General features: G+C 42.1%; 1 protein-coding gene across 1 annotated transcript in view; it reads right to left on the bottom strand.

The window, feature by feature from the left end:
• Positions 1 to 10,628: 10,628 nt before the first annotated feature.
• Positions 10,629 to 20,408, bottom strand: part of CDH26 (cadherin 26) — a 60,757-nt gene continuing 50,977 nt past the window's right edge. The window contains 4 exon segments of the mRNA XM_033186945.1: positions 10,629 to 11,673; positions 11,675 to 11,817; positions 17,583 to 17,657; positions 19,711 to 19,779. Coding sequence (XP_033042836.1) covers positions 11,613 to 11,673; positions 11,675 to 11,817; positions 17,583 to 17,657; positions 19,711 to 19,779 — 348 coding nt within the window. The 3' untranslated portion in view covers positions 10,629 to 11,612.

Below are 20,408 nucleotides of genomic sequence, written 5' to 3'. Positions count from 1 at the left end.
GTGTTTCACTTGGGAAAAGGAAAGTTTTAACAACTGAGGTATCTACTGCGTTTAGTAAATCATGAAAGAAAGCACAACAAGCATCTTAGATGAAAAGCTCCACAGAACCAATCAGATCGTTATTGCACATAAAAACCAAAACTGATGAAATACAAAATAAATATTTAACTTCTCAGACTGCAGCTATCTTTGGATTGCTAAGTAATTTGGAGGCTAATGTTCATAATAAAATCACATTTTCTCTGAAGATATTTACTATTTCTGTTTATTGCCTTATTCACGGCCATTAGCAAGAATTAGTTTAATTCATGAGTATATGTGAATTCCAGTACAAGCTAAGAATTGTCACCAAAACCTCCTGGTGCTGATGTTTCTAATGGATGCTTTTTTAAAGCATGTAGGTAGACTTGAGAATGAACTTGTGAGGAGGACCAGCAGACACCCAGGAATGTTTCCTGCAGACATCAGCTGGGGAAGGTGATAATATACAATATAGACTTGCACGTAAAGGGAAAGGCGGAAGTATCCCATGCCAGGGATACTTCATAAAGATGCCAACATGGCCACTTTCTTCACTGGACACTATAATTCCAAGACTGAAGGCCTATGAAAACAGTCAGGATCTGAATATACATATATGTGTGCGTGTGTGTGTGTGTGTGTATGTGTGCGTGTGTGTGTACAGATATAGATATCGGCTTTAAAATACACAAAGAAGACAGCAACTAAAAGTTCATAAATATCTAACTAAATATCTATAAAATATGACATTTTGTTACCTCATTAATTGTTAAATTTGTTGTTCATGAGTATTGCATGAATATTTTATTACAATTGAAAACAATTTGTCAGAGAGCATCTCATAATGCAGGAATTCACAAATAAGCAAAACTGCTGACATTTTGTAGCCAGTAATAAGTTAAATCAGTTACCCATAGTCAAAAGCAAATTTATTTAAAACCTTTCAAAATTTGTATGGCAATGTGTTCATTTTTAATGCAAGGTATGAATACATCTTAAGATGTTTGATATGATGTAGAGTTTCTAAATAAAATGTCCCAGAGAAGGAGTCAAACACACTTTTTCTACGAAAAGCCAGAAAGTAAATATGTAGGCTTTGTGAGCTGTGGGGTCTCTGTTGCAGTTACTCAGCTCTGCTGCTGGAACACAAAAGGAGCCATAGATAATACCTAACCAAATGAGCATGGTTGTGTGCCAACAAAACTTTATTTATAAGAACAGACAGTGAGCTATATTTGACCCATGGTAGTAAAGCAAATCTGGAAGGTCTAATAATCACCTATTGCCCTTGCCAACAATTCAAACTCAAAAGTATATGTTTCTGGGAGTGACATCAGCAAGATGGCTGACTAGAGATGTCTGGTGCTCCCCCAGACCCTCACCAAGAAAAAATCATGGCAACAAATAAACAACTAAGCTTTAACTGAAGTGTTGAAAAGAGAATGCTGTCATGCAGCAGGGGAATGGAGAAGGAACTGTGATGGCTAGAAGCCCAGGAGGGCAGCGTAGAGGCACTGTGCATCTGCATCCCATCTCCCCTGCCTGGATCAGATCAGCCCAGAGACAGGAGGGACTTTCCACTGCAGGAAAAAGGTAAGCAGAAGATCTCTAACAGTCCCTATTGCCACTGCAAACACCTACAGTCCTTACGTACGAGACTTCCACAGTCTTCACAAAGCCCTGAGCCCAGTTTGGAGAACTGCCAGGATTTCACTGAACTGTATTGCTCCAGATTAGCAGCACAAGGTGCTTACCCCCACACCATGAGCCAAGTTCGCACCTACCCTTACCCACCCATTGTGAGCCAAGCTACTGCAGGACAGCACCATTCTGAGACCAGAGCCACACTCTGGAGTGTGTCATGGTCTGGAGATCAGTCGTAACTGTACCTCTACAGCACCAGGGCTCCACATTCATTCCCCCAAGCCCACATGAGTGTCTGAATGTCACAACCCCAGCTGTGTAGTTTCCAGGCCCAGAGTTAGCTGTGACTCTGGATGAGCCCAGCAAAAGAAACCCACCCTTGACCACCCACACTTCCAGTGGGACAAACAGCCTTGCAGTCCTGCCCAGGGTAAACCCACTCTTAAGCCAGCCAAACCACTGCGCGCCCTACCCCAATTGGGAGAGGTCCCTGAGGCACTAAGCAGCTGATATATCCCCAGGCCAGCTGAGAAACCATGTGCCCCTATCTCAGGCCAGAAAAAGAGCCCTGTGGGCTGCTGCAGGAAGATACCTTCCAGGCTGGCCAAGAGGCCTTGTGCCCCTGTCCCAGGCCTGAAAAATAGTGCCATATGATGCCCCTGGCAGGCCTGATCCCAGGAGGTCAGCCAAGCAATTGTGTGTCTGTGTCCCCAGCCAGAGTAATAATCCCATGGCCCCAACTCCAGAAAGCCAGATCACAAGTTGGCTCACCCACTGTGTATACACATGTGCCTCTGACCAGAGAAACAAGCCAATGCACTCACCTCTAGCAAAGCTGCACCACCACTGCCATAAACTCTCTCAGCCCAGGCCACTGAGACAAACATCACTAGCATGGATTGTAGTTGAAGACACTACATAGAGACTACACTACTGTGTCCACTTAGAATCAAAGCCAGTGCACCCCATCAAACCAACACCCCTAAACCTATCGATATAAATAAGTTTTTCCATATGAAACCTACTCCATAAAATTGGAAGAGGTGACTGTTTCACCAGGTATGTATAAATCAATGCAGGGACGTATCAAACGCAAAGAAGGCAAGGAAACATGACACCTCCAAAGGAACATAATAATTCTCTAGTAACAGACCCCAACTATAAGAAAACACACAAAATTCCCCAACTATAAGAAAACACACAAAATACCCCAACTATAAGAAAACACACAAAATACCCCAACTATAAGAAAACACACAAAATACCCCAACTATAAGAAAACACACAAAATTCCCCAACTATAAGAAAACACACAAAATTCCCCAACTATAAGAAAACACACAAAATACCCCAACTATAAGAAAACACAAAATACCCCAACTATAAGAAAACACACAAAATACCCCAACTATAAGAAAACACACAAAATACCCCAACTATAAGAAAAACACAAAATACCCCAACTATAAGAAAACACACAAAATTCCCCAACTATAAGAAAACACACAAAATTCCCCAACTATAAGAAAACACACAAAATACCCCAACTATAAGAAAACACACAAAATACCCCACTATAAGAAAACACACAAAATACCCCAACTATAAGAAAACACACAAAATTCCCCACTATAAGAAAACACACAAAATACCCCAACTATAAGAAAACACACAAAATTCCCCAACTATAAGAAAACACACAAAATACCCCAACTATAAGAAAACACACACAAAATACCCCAACTATAAGAAAACACACAAAATTCCCCAACTATAAGAAAACCACAAAATACCCCAACTATAAGAAAACACACAAAATTCCCCAACTATAAGAAAACACACAAAATACCCCAACTATAAGAAAACACACAAAATTCCCCAACTATAAGAAAACACACAAAATTCCCCAACTATAAGAAAACACACAAAATACCCCAACTATAAGAAAACACACAAAATACCCCAACTATAAGAAAACACACAAAATACCCCAACTATAAGAAAACACACAAAATACCCCAACTATAAGAAAACACACAAAATACCCCAACTATAAGAAAACACACAAAATTCCCCAACTATAAGAAAACACACAAAATACCCCAACTATAAGAAAACACACAAAATTCCCCAACTATAAGAAAACACACAAAATTCCCCAACTATAAGAAAACACACAAAATACCCCAACTATAAGAAAACACACAAAATACCCCAACTATAAGAAAACACACAAAATTCCCCAACTATAAGAAAACACACAAAATTCCCCAACTATAAGAAAATACACAAAATTCCCCAACTATAAGAAAATACACAAAATACCCCAACTATAAGAAAATACACAAAATTCCCCAACTATAAGAAAATACACAAAATTCCCCAACTATAAGAAAATACACAAAATTCCAGTAGAAGAATTCAAAATAATAATCTTCTTTTTTTTGAGTCAGAGTCTCGCTCTGTTGCCCAGGCTGGAGTGCAGTGGCCGGATCTCAGCTCACTGCAAGCTCCGCCTCCCGGGTTTACACCATTCTCCTGCCTCAGCCTCCCGAGTAGCTGGGACTACAGGCGCTGCCACCTCGCCCGGCTAGTTTTTTGTATTTTTTTAGTAGAGACGGGGTTTCACCATGTTAGCCAGGATGGTCTCGAACTCCTGACCTCGTGATCCACCCATCTCGGCCTCCCGAAGTGCTAGGATTACAGGCTTGAGCCACCGCGCCCGGCCCCAAAATAATAATCTTAAGGAAACTCAGTGAGATACAAGAGAATACAAATAGACAATTCAGCAAAATCAAGAAACAATTTCTGATATGTATATGAAATTCAACAAAAAGGTAGATCTAATTAAAAAGGATCAAGTGGAAATTCTGGAACTGAAGAATTCAATGAATGAAATTAAACAATCCAATTGAGAGCTTCAACAATGGACAAGACCAAGCAGAATAATAAATTTCTGAACTCGAAGACGAGTCTTTTGAAATAACACAGGCAGACAAAAAAAGAATGAAGAAAGACTACAGGATTTATGGGACACCATTAGGTGACAAATATTCACATTATGAGTGTTCCAGAAGGAGAAGAGAATGGAAAATGTGTATGAAATATATTTTATGGAATAATACCTGGAAACATCCCAATTCCTATTAAATAGATAGATCCTGGAAGCTCAAAGAACTTCAAAAAGATTCACTCCAAATAGATTCTCTCCAAGTCACATAATAGCCAAATTGTCAAAAGTTAAAGACAAAGGAATAATTTTAAAAACAGCAAAGGAAAAGCATCAAGTCACATATAATGGAATCCCCCATTAGATTGTGGGTTTCTCAGCAGAAACCTAACAGGCCAGGAGAGAATTGGATGATATATTCGAAGTACTAAAAACAAAACAAAACTTGCCAGCCTATAATATTATTCCCAGCAAAGCTGTCCTTCAGAAATGAAGAAGTAAAATCTTTCATAGACAAGCAAAAGTTAAAAGAATCCATCGCAAGTATTCTGATCTTACAAGACATGCTCAGGGGAGTCTTACATCTAGAAGTGAAAAGAAAATACCACCATCATGAAAACATGCAAAACTATAACTCACTGGCAGAGGCAAAAACAAAGGGGAAAAAAGGAGTAAAATATCATTCCAGAAAACCACCCACCCGCAAAAAAAAAAAAAAAAAGCACTAAGAGAGGAAGTAAGAAACAGAGGATATACAAAATAACAAGACAGCAATCAATAAATCAATAAAATGACAGGAGTAAACCCTCACCTATCCATAATAATCTTGAATCAGATTATATTCCTCATTTAAAAGATAAAGACTGGCTGGATGAATTTTAAAATAACCCAACTATATGCTGCCTTCAAGAAACTCACATAACCTGTAAAGACACACATAGACTGAACATGAAGGGATGGAAAAAGATATTCCACACAGACGGAAACCAAAAGTGAGCTGGAGTAGCTACACTTATATCAGACAAAGCAGACTTTAAAGTCAAACGCTATAAAAAGAGAAAAAGAAGGCCGGGCGCGGTGGCTCAAGCCTGTCATCCCAGCACTTTGGGAGGCCGAGACGGGCGGATCACAAGGTCAGGAGATCAAGACCTCACGAAGTCAGGAGATCAAGACCATCCTGGCGAACACGGTGAAACCCCGTCTCTACTAAAAAATACAAAAAACTAGCCGGGCGAGGTGGCAGGTGCCTGTAGTCCCAGCTACTCAGGAGGCTGAGGCAGGAGAATGGCATAAACCTGGGATGGGGAGCTTGCAGTGAGCCGAGATCCGGCCACTGAACTCCAGCCCGGGCGACAGAGCAAGACTCCGTCTCAAAAAAAAAAAAAAAAAAAAAGAGAGAGAAAAAGAAAAACATTAAATAATTCTAAGGGGACCATGTCAGCAAGAGAATATACCAATTATAAATAAATATGTACCCAACACTGAACCACTTAGATCTATAAAACAAATATTATTAGATCTAAAGGGAGAAATAAGCCCCAATACAATAATATTTGGGGACTTCAACATCTCACTCTCAGCACTGGACAGATTATTTAGATATAAAATCAACAAAGAAACATCAGATTTAAACTGAACCTACCAAATAGACCTAGGAGACTTTACAGAACATTTCACCCAACAGCTATGGAATACACATTTTTTTTCAACAGCACATGAAACTTTCTCCAGGAGAGGCCATGGGTTAGGATACAAAACAAGTTTCAAAAAGTTTTTAAAAATAAAATTTATATAAAGTATCTTATCTGACCACAAGAGAATAAAACTAAAAATCAAGAACAAGATGAACATTCAAAACTATACATATACATAGAAATTAAGCCACATGCTCCTGATGACCAAAGAGTGAGAAAAGCAATTAAGAATGAGATTTTAAAAGTCCTTGAGGCAAATAAAAGTAGGAAACACAGCATACCAAAATCTACAGAACACAGCAAAAACGGTAGTAAGAGGCAAGTTTAAAGTAACAAATGACTAGAAATATTTCAAATATGCAATTTAATAATGCATCTTAAGGAACTAGAAATTCAAGAACAGGCAAAACCCAAAATTAGCAGAAGGAAAGAAATAATAAAGATAAGAGCACAAATAAACAAAATTGAGACCAGAAAAACAATACAAAAGGTTAATGAAACAAAAAGTTGATTTTTTGAAAAAATAAATGAAATCAACAAACCATTAGCTAGACTAAGAAAAAAGAGAAAAGATTCAAATACATAAAATTAGAAACAAAAAAGGAGATATCACAATAGAGACCACAGAAATGCAAAGAATTATTAATTACTATGAACGACTATATGTTGGTAAGTTTGAAAACCTAGAGGAAATGGATATATTCCTGAGCACATATAACCTACTAAGATTGATCTAAAAAGAAATAGAAAACCTCAGTTGACCAATAACAAGTAACAAGATTGAATCAATAATAAAAATTCTCTCAAGAAAAGAAAGTTCAAGGCTGGATGGTTTCACTACTGAATTCTGCCAAACTTTAAAGAAGCATTAATGCCAACTTTTTTCAGACAATTCCACAAAACTGAAGTAGAGATAACTCTTCCTTTCTTACTCTATGAGGCCAGCAAAACTGATTCCAAAGCCAGACAAAGACACACAGAAAAAGAAAACTACAGGCCAATATCACCAACGAACATAGATGCAAAAATCCTCAACAAAAATATTAGCAAACCAAATCCAAAAATATATTAAAAAGATAATAGATCATAATCAATTGGGATTTATCCCAGGAATGCAAGGCTTTCACATACCCAAATCAGTACACATGATACATCACATCAACAAAATGAAGGACAAAAACCACATGATTATCTCAATAGATGCAAAAAAAAGCCTCTGATAAAATTCAGTATCCTTTCATGAGAAAAACTCTCAAAAAATTAGGTATAAAAGGAAAGTACCTTAACAAATTAAGGCTATATATGACACACCCACAGCTAATATTATACTAAATGAGGAAAAGTTGGAAACTTTTCTCTAAGGACTGGAATGAGACAAGGATGCCCACTCTCTCTTCTTGTATTCAACATAATACTGGAGGTCCTAGCCAGAGTAATTAGACAAGAGGAAGAAAGAAAGGGAATTCAAATTGGAAAGAGGAAGTCAAATTGTCCCCATTTGCAGATGACATAATCTTATATATAGAAAAACCTAAAGATGCTACCAAAAACTCTTAGAACTGATAAATAAATTTAGCAAAGTTGCTGGAGACAATATCAACATACATAAATCAATAGCATTTCTACACATGAACAACAAACTAGCTGAAAAATCAAGAAGGCAACCCCATTTACAAGAACTACAAAAAATTAAAATATCAAAGAATAAGTTTAACCAAGGAAGTGAAAGCCCACTACAAAAAAAGCTTACAAAATACTGATGAAAAATCAAAGAGGATATAAATAAATGTAAAGACATTTCATGCGTATGGATCAGAAGAATTAATGTTGTTAAAATTATCACACTATGCAAAGCAATCTACAGATTCAATGCAATCCCTATCAAAACACCAATGACATTCTTCACAGAAATTAAAAAAAAAATCTTAAAATTTGTATGGAACCATAGAAGGCCCTGAAGAGCCAAAAGAATGCTGAGCACAAAAGACAAAGCTACAAGCATCACACTATCAGACTTCAAAATATACTACAAAACTATAATAACCGAAACTGCATGGTACTATAAAAACAGACACATCAATAAATGAAACAGAATACAGACTCAACCAATTAATACATATATCTTTAGCCAACTGATTTTTGCCAAAAAAATACAAGAACATTCATTGAGGAAAAGATAGCCTTTCCAACAAATGGTGCTGGGGAAAGTAGGTATCTATATATAGAAGAATGAAACTAGACTCCCCTCTCTCACCCTATACAAAAATCAACTCAAAATGGATCAAAGACCTAAATGTGAGACCCAAAACTATAAGACTATTGGAAGAAAACTTAGGGAAAATGCTTCAGGAAATTGGTCTTGGAAAAAAAATTTATGAATAAGACCTCAAAAGCATAGGCAACAAAAGCAAAAATAAACAAATAGGATTATATCAAATGAAAAAAGTTTCTGCACAGCAAAGGAAACTACAGAGTGAAAAGTCAACTTATAGAATGGGAGAAAATATCTACAAACTATTTATCCAACAAGGGGTTATTATCTGGAATACACGAGGAGCTCAAATATCTCAAAAGCAAAATTAAAATAATCCAATTTTAAAATGGGTAAATGATCTGAACAGATGTTTCTCAAAAGACATAAAATAGCCAAAAAATATATGAAAAAATGCTTATCATGAATGGTCAGGGAAAGGCACATCGAACCCACAATGAGGTATTATCTCATCCCAGTTAGGATAGCTACTATCAAAGAGTCAAAAACAGCAAATGCTGGGCCAGATGCAGTGGCTCACACCTGTAATCCCAGCACTTTGGTAGGCTGAAGTGGGCATATCACCCGAGGTCAGTAGTTTAAGACCAGCCTGGCCAACATGGCAAAACCCTATCTCTACTAAAAATATAAAAAATTAGCTGGGCATGGTGATTCGTGCCTGTAGTCCCAGCTACTTGGGAAACTGAGACAGGAGAATTGCTTGAACCCAGAAAGTGGAAAGGTTGCAGTGAGCTGAGATTGCACTGCTGCACTCCAGCCTGGGCAACAAAGTGAGACTGTCTCAAAAAAAAAAAATTAAAATAAAGAAAGAAAGCAAATGCTGGTGAGGATGCTGAGTAAAGGGAACCCATACACTGTTGGTAGGAATGTAAATTACTATGGACACTTTGGAGAAGAGTATGGAGGTTCCTGAAAAACTCTACAAATGGAACTATAATGTAATTCAAAAATCCCACTACTGGGCATTTGTCCAGAGGAAAAGAAATCTGTATTTTGAAGACACATCTGCATCTCAGGTTTATTACACCACTATTCACAATAGCCAAGATGTGGAATCAACCTAGCTGTCCAACAGCAGATGAATTCATGAAGAAAGTATGGTATATATACACAATGAAATATTATTCAGCCACTAAAATAAAAAAATTCTGTCATTTATGGCAACATGGATGAAGTTGGAAGACATTATGTTAAAAGAAATAAGCCAGCAGCAGAAAGTTGAAAACCACATGTCCTCACGCATATGTGGAAGCTAAAAACAAGTTTATCTCAGAAGTAGAAGGTAGAACAGAGGATACAGCAGCTGGGAAGGGTAGGGGGAAAGAGGGATAGGGAGAGACGTATTAAAGGATACAAAATTACAGCAAATTATTCCTAGGAAGAATACGTTCTAGCACTCTATACCATTATAGGATGACTATAGTTAACAATAACACATAGTTTTAGATAGCTAGAAGGGGGATGAATACTGAATGCTCCGTCCTAATACAAAGAACTGAAAAACGTTTGAGCCGATGATTATGCTAATTGCCCTGATTTGCTCACTGTAGATGTATTGAAACATGACTATGTACCCCATGAATATGTACAATGATTATATGATTTAAAATAAAATAATAAAGTTTTAAAACCTGAGAGAATTTTTGAAAAATCTACAGGGAACAGAGTGAAAGAGGTAAGTATAAGGAAGCAATTGAATAATGTGTTTATTTTGTTTTGTTGTCCAAACACATATATTTTTCTTAAAAAAAATGACTTTTATCCTGAATTACTCAGAAAATGTCCTAGACTGTCCTCTGAGTCATGCTAGGATCAATACAGCTGTTCTACACATTCAAGCGTCCCATTCAGACATTCCAGGGCTTTAAATGTGGTTTTTCTTCTTTTTCAGCTTTTCAAAGTGGAGAAAGAGCAAGGTAACCAGGTGAGAAAGTCCAGATCTCTTTAAAAGAATTATTTGCACAGCTTCTTCAAAAAGAAGGGGAACGTTTTAACTGTGAGCTGTAACTCACTGGTTAACATAATACTTCGCTGATTCAACAGCAAACATGTTTCTGCGGATTTATTTCAGGGCATGAGAGAGAGCATTTGCTCATTAATTACATACACATGTTATATGGCTGTAGACTTTTAGATATTCAATATGTGCATTAAAGTGTGCTAATAGCATTTTAAACTTTGCTTAGTCAGTCTCTTATCTACTACACAGACTAGAAAACTGACTATTTTACGGCATATGTCTCCCTATTAAGATTTTTAAAAGAAACCATTTCCTCCCCTGAAACTGACATTAGCAGTAAGTGGACAAGTAAAAACCAATTAAATTGTGTGGTTTTGTTTAAAGATAAAATCTAATCAGAACTTATTCATTCAAAGGCTCCTAAACTCTTTTACTTACATAACACATACAAGTTAAATTATGTGAGCTCTTCATTTTTTAAAGAGTGTACTGTTTATAAAGCTTTCAGCATAATCATTTCTCTCAAGATACAATATTTTATCTATTTATCTAATCAAAAAGTGAATAGGGATCAATACTTATTTTTAAAAAAATCACTTAAAATACTGATTACAAATGTTATAGAAAACATTTCTCTATTTACCTAAGTTTTCCCTTAAATGGAAGCAGAATCATAATCATAGAAACGTAAATAACGTTTTAAAATCTATTTTCATTTTTCTTCAGTATTACCTGCTGTTCCCAAGTGGCTGGGTAATCGATGAGTTATATTTTCATTTACCCTCAAAGTTAGGCTGCCAGTGGAAGCTAAGAATAACACAATTAAATTCAAGTTTCTTTAGAAAATAGGACAAATCAAATTTTAAGAAAGCACAACTTGTGGTTTTGCTTGGGTTCAAGATGGCTGGTCTCAGAATATCAAAGCATTTAATTCAAACTAATAGTGTGTCCTCATCCTAGGACTAGAAGGTGATTTTTTTTTTAAGGAGGGAAAAGAAGAGCAAAGGGGAAAAATCCATGAATAGTGATTCCCCTCCATGAATTATTTCAATTCTCCAAAATATACATTTTTTAGGAAGGACCACCTGACTCTGCATATCTTTCCTCAAACAGAGTCGCCTTTGAACCCAGAGTCCAGCAAATCAGGCGGCAGTTCGTGTTCCAAGCTGGCCAGAGAGCTGAGGGATGAGGCCCCTCCACACTCCCGCTCCTGGCTGTAGAGGCTGTGAGGTAGGTAGCCGGGGTCATCTTCCAGCAAGTCGGCAACATGGAGTTTCTGGGGAAAAGTCGGGGAAAGAGAAGGTAAATGCCATGTGCTTCCATACCCAGCTCATTTCTCTAGGTTTGATTCGAGGAACACCTCAATGTAGTAGGAACGGCACGCAGGCCCCACGTCCTCAGCTGACACAGGAGTTCATACAGTCCCAGAAGTGGCAGTCAGGCTAAGGGGAGACATCCCACTTTACAGTCTGAGAGGGAACTGTGACACACTGGTGGCTGCCCCAGGAGTATGACAGGAGCCCTCAGGAGGACCTCCCACCCACTCCCACCCTCTTGCAGATTCATTTCTGGAGGCTAGCCCCTCCCTGTCCTGTGCTCTGGACACCTCCCCTTCCATGACCCCCCAGACCCTCGTTTGGACAACTGTCCCCTCTCTCGTCATCTTTTCCTGGGCTCTTGCTGTGGGTTGTTTCTTCCAACCCCAAAATGTGCTCAGGTCTGTCCTTCAATCCGTTCATACTTCACAGCCTCCCTCCAAAAAAGGGCAGCCACCATTTCCTGCCACCCCTTTCTCACCCACATGGCTCCTCAATCCACTGCCCTCCAGTCTCCCCGTTCACGCTCAGGCCATGGCTTCATCCATCCCTACCCAATGGTGACGTCCCAATCACCATCTCTGTCTGTGACACTCCCTATGGTCACATTCAGAGCCAGAATTCCAACCAGACAGCTCCACGAGAATGTCCACAGAGACCTCAGACTCAACAGCCTGGAAACCACTGTGGTTCTGCCCACAACCTGCATCTCCTCCTCCCACGGCCCCTCCCTCAATGCTTGCCAAGTACAGTGTGCACCCCCTGTTACAGGGGCTAGCTGGCTAAAACCCAGGGGATAATCCCCCACACGACCTGTTGTCGTAAATTAAGTTCTACTGGAGCACAGCCAAGACCGTTTATTTGTGTATCATCTGTGGCTGCCTTCATGGAACAGCAGGGCTGAGCTGTGGGAACTGGCCTTCAAATCCTACAAGATTTACTCTCTGGCCCTTTATAAGAAGTTCACTGACCCCTGCAGCATTAGATGATTTCAGTGGTATCAGAACACATATTTATTTGAGTCAATGGCCATTTTATAGTATATTTCAAAACATAATAACAAGCACACCAACTCCATGATTTCACAAATAACATTACTTAGCTGATCGTAAAGCCAAAAGCTAATTAACATGTGAGCTGCTTTACAGAAATGCATTAAATACATAATAGTGAGTGGGTTAAACACAAGTGTGACAGTCGTGCGAGAATAACCAAAGTTCATGAAACTCTAGCCTGGCTTAAGTCAGAACATCCCCAACAGCCCAGCTGCTCAACCTTGAAACCTAGAGTCATCGCCACCTCTCCCCTGCCCCATCCTCTCAAATGCTCGGCCATATTCCTAGTTCTGTCCCCTCTCCTCCAGCCCCATGACCAATGCCTGAGGATAGGTCCCTATCTCCAGTCCTTGGGGCAAGAGTGGCAAGGAGTTCGCTAAACTCATTTCTTGTTCTTCTGGTCACCCGGCAAGATCACATTTCCTGCGTCTCTGCTAGATGTGGCTATGTGACTGACGAAATAGGGGTGTCAGGAACACATACCTGGCCGTGACAACCTCCCTAGAGCCTCCGTTCTCGCTCTTTCTGTCCTCTAGCCTCATTTCCAGTTCTGAGTGGTGGCACAGCCACAGGGTGGGAGCACCCCGGGCAGGCTCCAGCTTGACACCCACCCTGATCTCTGATGTGAGCCAGGGGTCCCTGCTCTGCGCATTAAGCCGCCCTGCTGTAAGGTTGTCATGGCTTTCTCCTCCCAACAGCCGTCTTCTCACCATCTCTTCCTCTCCCCAACCTCTCCTGCCTCAGGTCCACCCTCTGCACAAACCCCAGAAACACTTCCTAGGCTTCGTATCTGCTCATTCCTCTCTGCCTAGAACCCTAGACAGTCCTCCTCTGCCAATCTCTACCCAGCAAATTCCAGCTCAGCATTCAGGACCCAAGTCATCTCTCTGTGAAGACTTTTCTGGCCTGAGTGATTCAATAAATAGGAGACAGGAGGGGAAGGGAGGGGAGGGGAGGGGGGTTTTAGCCTGTTTATCTTCTAACACCTGTAGAGGGTGCTATCTGAACCCAGAGCCGGTTCCATAGACCTTGGCAGCAATGGGTTTAGTGGGAGCCTGTCTAATCCGTCACTACTGATAGTAATTCTGAGAAGGTGAGCTCATGTAGAGCATGAAAACAGTCAGAATCCTGGGGCTCAAGCCCAAGGTGGGAGGTGGGGAGGGCCTGGAAAGGGCAGCTCTGGGGCCCCAGGGACCCCATGCACGTCCCCATTCTGATGAGACCCCGGGCTTCCAAGCTCTTAACTATGCCCCCGGTCCTGCCCCACCCAGTGACTGCAACAAGCTGTCTCCAGCTTCCTCTGATTCTCAAGAGCCCTGCCTGGGCCCTTGTGTAGTGGGAAATGCCGTCTCCCCACCCCAGTCTACTGCTATGTCAGGCTTGGTGCCCACTGGAAGCATGGGAACGCTCGCCTGCACATCTGGTCCATTAACTGGGTCTGCTTATTCAGGGACTGTGGTCGCTGTCTGACCATATGGCATGGGGGAGCTGGGGGCAGGGGGAGGAAAGAAAGTTTTTACATCAAAACCAGCAGATACACAAGCTCCAGCCTAGGTGTTAGGAGTCTGTTCACGTTCTTGCAGTGAAGCTGAATAGACAATTAGCGACGGACATGGTGTGTGCAGAGCAAAACAGAATTTGCAGTGGCGGCTGCACTGGGTGGATTCAACTTCAAAACCCCCAGGCTGACAGCAGAACAGCGGGTGTCTGCACCCTGATTCAGCAATTTTGGAAGCCTCATCAGATCAATAATTCATCATCACCACCATCCAAGTTAGAAGGCTCACGAGGAAAGAACAGGGCCCTCTAATCTGGTGTTCCCTCCTCTCACACCACCAAGCAGAGCTTTGAGCTTCTATTGAATTAAGCTGCCTCCCTGCCCTGCAGAGGAGGAGGGGGCCTGCAGCTGGAACACATCCCCCTCCTGCTCAGCCAGGCAGGACCTGTGATACTGTCCACATGGTCCACTTGGCATGAGCGGTATGTGTGCATGGACATGCATTCATGTGTGTGTGCACAAATGTGAAAATGGGTAAGCCGGATACTATATCATAATCACCACATCCTACGTTTTACGTAGAGACATGATTTTGTCTGCACAAAGCTTCACCCAAGAATGTAGCAGAGCTGCCCCAACTCTACTTTGTAGGTGAGAAATTAAGGCTCAGAGAGGAGACTTCCCTGACGCTGCTCAATGATCAGGTGGGCCCGTCTGTAGTCGGCCACTCTGCGCCCCATTTCTGGCTCTGTCCTTCATGCCTTTACCATTGGAGCAACTTGTCTGAGCCTCCGTTTTTGGATTCATCTACCACATTGGGTTCTAGTGAAAATGGTTCTTTCATTGGTTCTTCAGTGACCCCTGTGTCATCACCAGTAATGACACAGCCTGGCCCTCAGGGAGGTTACAGTCAGCTCAGGAGAGACACACGGAAATTTCCCCACAGCTTATCCTTCATCTTCCTCACCAGCAGTCAGGGCCTGGGGAAGTGCCCTGCAGCCCTGACTCTGTGGGTACACAGCCCCCTTCTGTAGGAGCCTGGCTTGCCTGGCTTTAGATAAAGCTTCTAGGCTCAGAGAAGATGTCTGTGTTCTCTTGAAGTAGGTGCCAGACAGCACCCATTCTGCAGGGCTAAGGAGTGGCAGTGAGAAGGGGCCAAGCCTATAGCACCTTTGGGGCTGTCACTGGGGCACAGAGCTAGAGCTCCCACCTGTGGACTGTGACAGGAACCAGAGGAAGCTGACACTGGGGAGACCCCAGGCACTGACTCTACATCCAGACACAGTCTGGGCTCACTTCCTCAGGCCACAGTGTTCACAGCCCTGTCTGTCATCCACTCTGACAAGCACAGCAGGAGATGTCCAGGCTCACCAATGTGTTCCACAAAACAGGATCCCAGGACCTGAAGTCAGAGGCTCAGATGCGCACCCCAGATCCACTACAGCAGGGTCCACAGAGTTGGTGCTGGGGACTGCTGCTTTTTAAGGAGCCCCCCCAGTGCCTAGACCCTGGAGCCCAGTTGCCTGTATTTGAGCCCCAAATCTACTGCTTTCTATGGCTGTAACCTTGGACACATTACTCAACTTCTTTGTTCCTGGGTTTCTTCATGTTATAAAAAGGTGTATGACAGCACCTCCCCCAATAGGCTGATGTGCAGACTGAGAGTTAACATCTTTCAAGTCCTCAGAACAGAGTCTAGAACAAAGTGAGTATCATACATGTGTTTGTCAAAAAATAAGTCTAACCTAACAGAGACTGTCTACATTTATGTCTTCCTTTGTGCTGATGATTCCACAGGCCTGAGTTCCCACTGCCCTGCAACAGGAGGAGCTGCTTAGAGTCAGAACAGCCCGGGCAGCTTCTCGGTACATCCTTCTCCAAGCAGGGGTCATGCAGAGCCTCCATGACATGAGCATGTGGACTGGCTCTGCCCTATCCATGTAAACCTGCCCATGGGTGTGCCCAGCTCCCAAGCTGCTTTCCAATCTTCCCAGGACTACACAGTGGCTGTGTTGAGGGACCTTCCAGGATATGCCTAAAATCAGAATCTCACCCAATAGACCCCTTCAGAGCAGTCAAACTACTTCTTTCACAATTTTGCAGGAAAAGACCCTTCATTCTGAGGTAGGAGGCCAGCAGGTCTTGTTTTCTGGTCACAACCCTGCTGACCAAAACAGGATCTGGTCCAGATGGGATGAAGTTAAAAAAACAAAAACAAACAAAAAACCCCACAAAAACCAGCAGATGAGACGAAAGTGATCCCTGGTTGCCCTCACTGCTCACTGCTGCAAGACACTCACACCAGTGCCAAGACAGCTTACCAATGCCATGGCAGTGACCCAGAAGTTCCCACCCCTTTCCTAGAAGGTTCTAAATAACCAGCCCCTCAGTTTGTATCAACCTGCCACTTAATTTGCATATAATTGAAAGTGGGTTTTAGTGGGTATAAATACAGTTGCCAACATCCCATACATTTCCGACTCTGAGTATACTGCCTAACAGTTAGCCCTGCCTTGCAAGGAGCAGTAATGTTCAATGAAAGACTGCTGTCTAACACCACCACCTCACCTTTGAACTCTTTCCAAAAACCCTCCTGGGCTAATCCCCAGTTTGGGGGCTTGCCTGTCCTGTGTCAATTCTGTCTTCAGTTGGGTTCTGCAAAGCAGCACTGGATGGAGGATTCCCATGAAAGTGATCGCTATGGACTTAAATGTGTTCCCTCTCCAAATTGATATGTTCAGGCCCTAACTCCAATGTGATGACATTTGAAGATGGAGCCTTTGGGAGACAATTAGGTTTAGATGAGCTCATGAGGGTAGAGTCCTCATGATGGAACTGGTTCCCTAATAAGAAGAGATACCAGGGAGCTTGGTATCTCTCTCCCCATCCCATGTGAGGACACGGCTGGAAGGTGGCCATCTGCAAGCTAGCAAGAGAGCCCTCACCAGAACCCAACCATGCTGGAAGCCTGACCTTGGACTTCTAGCCTACAGAAACATGAGGCAATACATTTCTGTTATGTAAGCCACCAGGCAGGCTATGGTATTTTATTACGGTAGCCTTAGCTGACTAACACAGTGATGTAGGAGGAAGTGTCCCCAGATCAAGCCTGGAGCACAGTGGGGATGCAGAACCCATAGCCAGTGCACAGGACAAGGGGAGCCCTCCCTACCTGATTCAATGTCTCTGCCATCCTTCCTTCCAGCGGAGCCAGGAGCTGTCTGTGCACTGTGGCATCTGGGTAAGCCTGCAAGCAAACCAGTAGAGTTTCATGCCACAGCAGAGCCCTTGTCCTACCCTGCAACCCCTGTGTGTCAGTGGCCCCAGCACAGATGGGGCATACTCAGCACAGTTCTTTTGGAGGTAAAGAGCCAGGCCCAGGGCAGTTTGTTCGCTTTTCCTCTCTTTGTGTTGGGGCAGAGAGGGGGGGCCCTGCAGTCTCTTATGGCTGGACCTTCTAGTGCCTGGGCTGAAACACACTTTCAGTGAGGAAGGAACCCGAGTGAGCCCAGCCAGGAGGGTTTGCTCCTGCTGACAGGAGGGTTTGCTCCTGCTGACAGCCTCACTCATGCCTTACTCCCCCTCAACTACACTGCCCCTCCTTGCTTATTTTGGCTTCCCTTCCTCTGAACCTTGCCCACTGTTCCCCATGATGGGCTACTGGCAGTCACCTGCTCATCTGGCCCATGTCTGTGGATCTGGGTCTCTGTGCTACCTAAGGGCAGAGGGTACAGCGGTAGGAAACAGGCTTGGCATCTACCGGGAGGAGTGGCTACCTGGGGACCCGCAAATCCCACCATGAAATCATGTGAGTCAGGCTGGCCTGGAGGCAAGCAAAGCACCCGGGGCCTCACTGCCGGGCTCACGCAGGTGCAAGGCCAGCACCCAAGAGTGGCAGTAAACGTGAGACTGATCACCAAGGGAAGATCAAAATTTTCTTGATACTTTAAAAACCAATTTATAATAATGTGAGGCAATGAATTGGGTGCTAAGTTAACATAATTTTGCAAACTATATATACAACATTCAACTTCCTTTTGTTTATGTCAGAATCATTATTTTATCGGTAATAGGTATCTGTTATTAATGTCAATGCAGACAAAATTAGTACTTAGACGTTTTATTTACAATGGAGTTATTTGTAGGATCTCATTTGAAAAGAAGAATTCTGCTGCAAAACATGTTTAGAAAAAAAAATTGATTAGATGATCTCTAAGACCCCCTTAGCTTAACATTTCTATAGGTCTGGGCCCTTTGTTTAAAATTAAGAATTTCAAGATGGTGACAGTAGAATATTAAACCAAGGAGGGGTTCTTTAGAGTGGGAGGCCCTGTGCCATGGTGTGGGTTCCACGTCCATGCAGCTGGACACACCAGGACCAGAAGGGTCAGCTGCATGGACATGGAACCCAACATTCATCAATGCAGGAGCCCTTCGGTGATGGATTTGTGGCACCATTTTTGTGCAAAGAAGAACAGCATGTTTTCCTCTTTGCTCAGATACTGCCTGTGCAAAGATATGAAATTATAGAGAACTTGAATTTATTTTAGAAGCTCTCTCTCATAAAAATTGGATATGATTCTATGGCTCTTTAGACCCGGAATACCTCTTTTAAATTCTATATTGGAAAAGTAAATTTCCATTAAATAATGGCTAGTTAAACTGGTGAGGTCCAAATAAGGTCTGTGATTGAGAAATATATTCATAGTGTTGTGCCAAAGTCCATTTTCTGATTTGATCACGGAGTAGGGTTACATAAGATGGTATCTTTGGGGGATCCCCAAGAGCTCTCTGTACTATTTTTGCAACTTCTAGTTAGTCGAAAATTATTTCAGAAAACGTCATTTCACAAAGCAATAGTCCTAGAATTTGTACGTAGCATACATGAAGACACAACACACAGGGGAAGTCAGACCTCCCTTTCGCTAGAAGCACGCAGTCACTGGGCTGGAATTTAGTCAAGGTCAAAGTCCTGTGCTCTTAATATTATACATTATCTCCGGTGCCCTTAGAAGGACATGAGAAAATGTATCTATTTGTGGATGTTCTAAAAAGTGTCATATTTGATCAGGATTATCAAACAACTCTAAAAACAACAGCCGCCACCAATGATCGTAATACCTAGTTCTATAGATGGAAATAGAGTTGCGTGGGAAAAGCCCAACTTCTCAGATTTTCATTGACTGTGTGTCTTTTGCTGACAGTATCACAAAATCTTCTACAAGGGCCCTCTCTCAGGGGAACCAACTGTCAGTCACTAGTGAGATGGCCGCAGCAGGGAGCAACCTTCTGGAACTCACCCAACTCCCCAGAGCAGAGTGTGCTTGGGCTGCCCTGCTCGCTGCAGATGGAGGCACTTCCTTGCGATCCTAGGGGGAAAATGCTGATTTACTCAAAGGAGAATGGATTTCTCTCCAGCTGGAAACAAAGTGGGCATGTGTGACCTCCCACCACTTCCCCTTGCTCATATACTCATAGGCAAACACAAATTAACACGATGAGAGGGAGGGCGCGGGAGGGGGGAAAGGAAAATGAAGAGAGGCAGGGAATAGAAGGGCAGGTGCAATGGAACCATTTGGCAGGAGGAGGCTTGAACCTGAAGACGCTAATGTGCTTTCCATGACACAGACACCTGGAAACTGCATAGACAGACAGACGAGATCTAGAAGGTGACACTCACAGGTGAAACTGTTTAGATTTAGGGATGGGATTGTGGGCATTTTCTGCTTTGGGTTTCTATTATTTTAATAGTGATGCTTCAATAATGAAGTTAAATTTCAAAGAAAATAAAGCAGGCAATGGACCTTGACAATGGTCTCATTGACGTTATTTCATGCTATATGCAGCAGATTTTAAAATATCAGGTTACCCATAAATCATAAGTGATGGCTTCACTTAGAGAAAGTATGTGAATGGCAGTTTATTTAAGCAGTCACCACAGATGTACTTACTAGAATATTCGCAGGACACTGAAGGGAACCCAGAGATACACCAAAAC

The sequence above is a fragment of the Trachypithecus francoisi genome, unplaced genomic scaffold (genome assembly GCF_009764315.1).
Source record: "Trachypithecus francoisi isolate TF-2019V2 unplaced genomic scaffold, Tfra_2.0 Lachesis_group21, whole genome shotgun sequence".
NCBI lineage: Eukaryota > Metazoa > Chordata > Mammalia > Primates > Cercopithecidae > Trachypithecus > Trachypithecus francoisi.
This window is presented reverse-complemented; position numbering and strand designations above follow the sequence as displayed.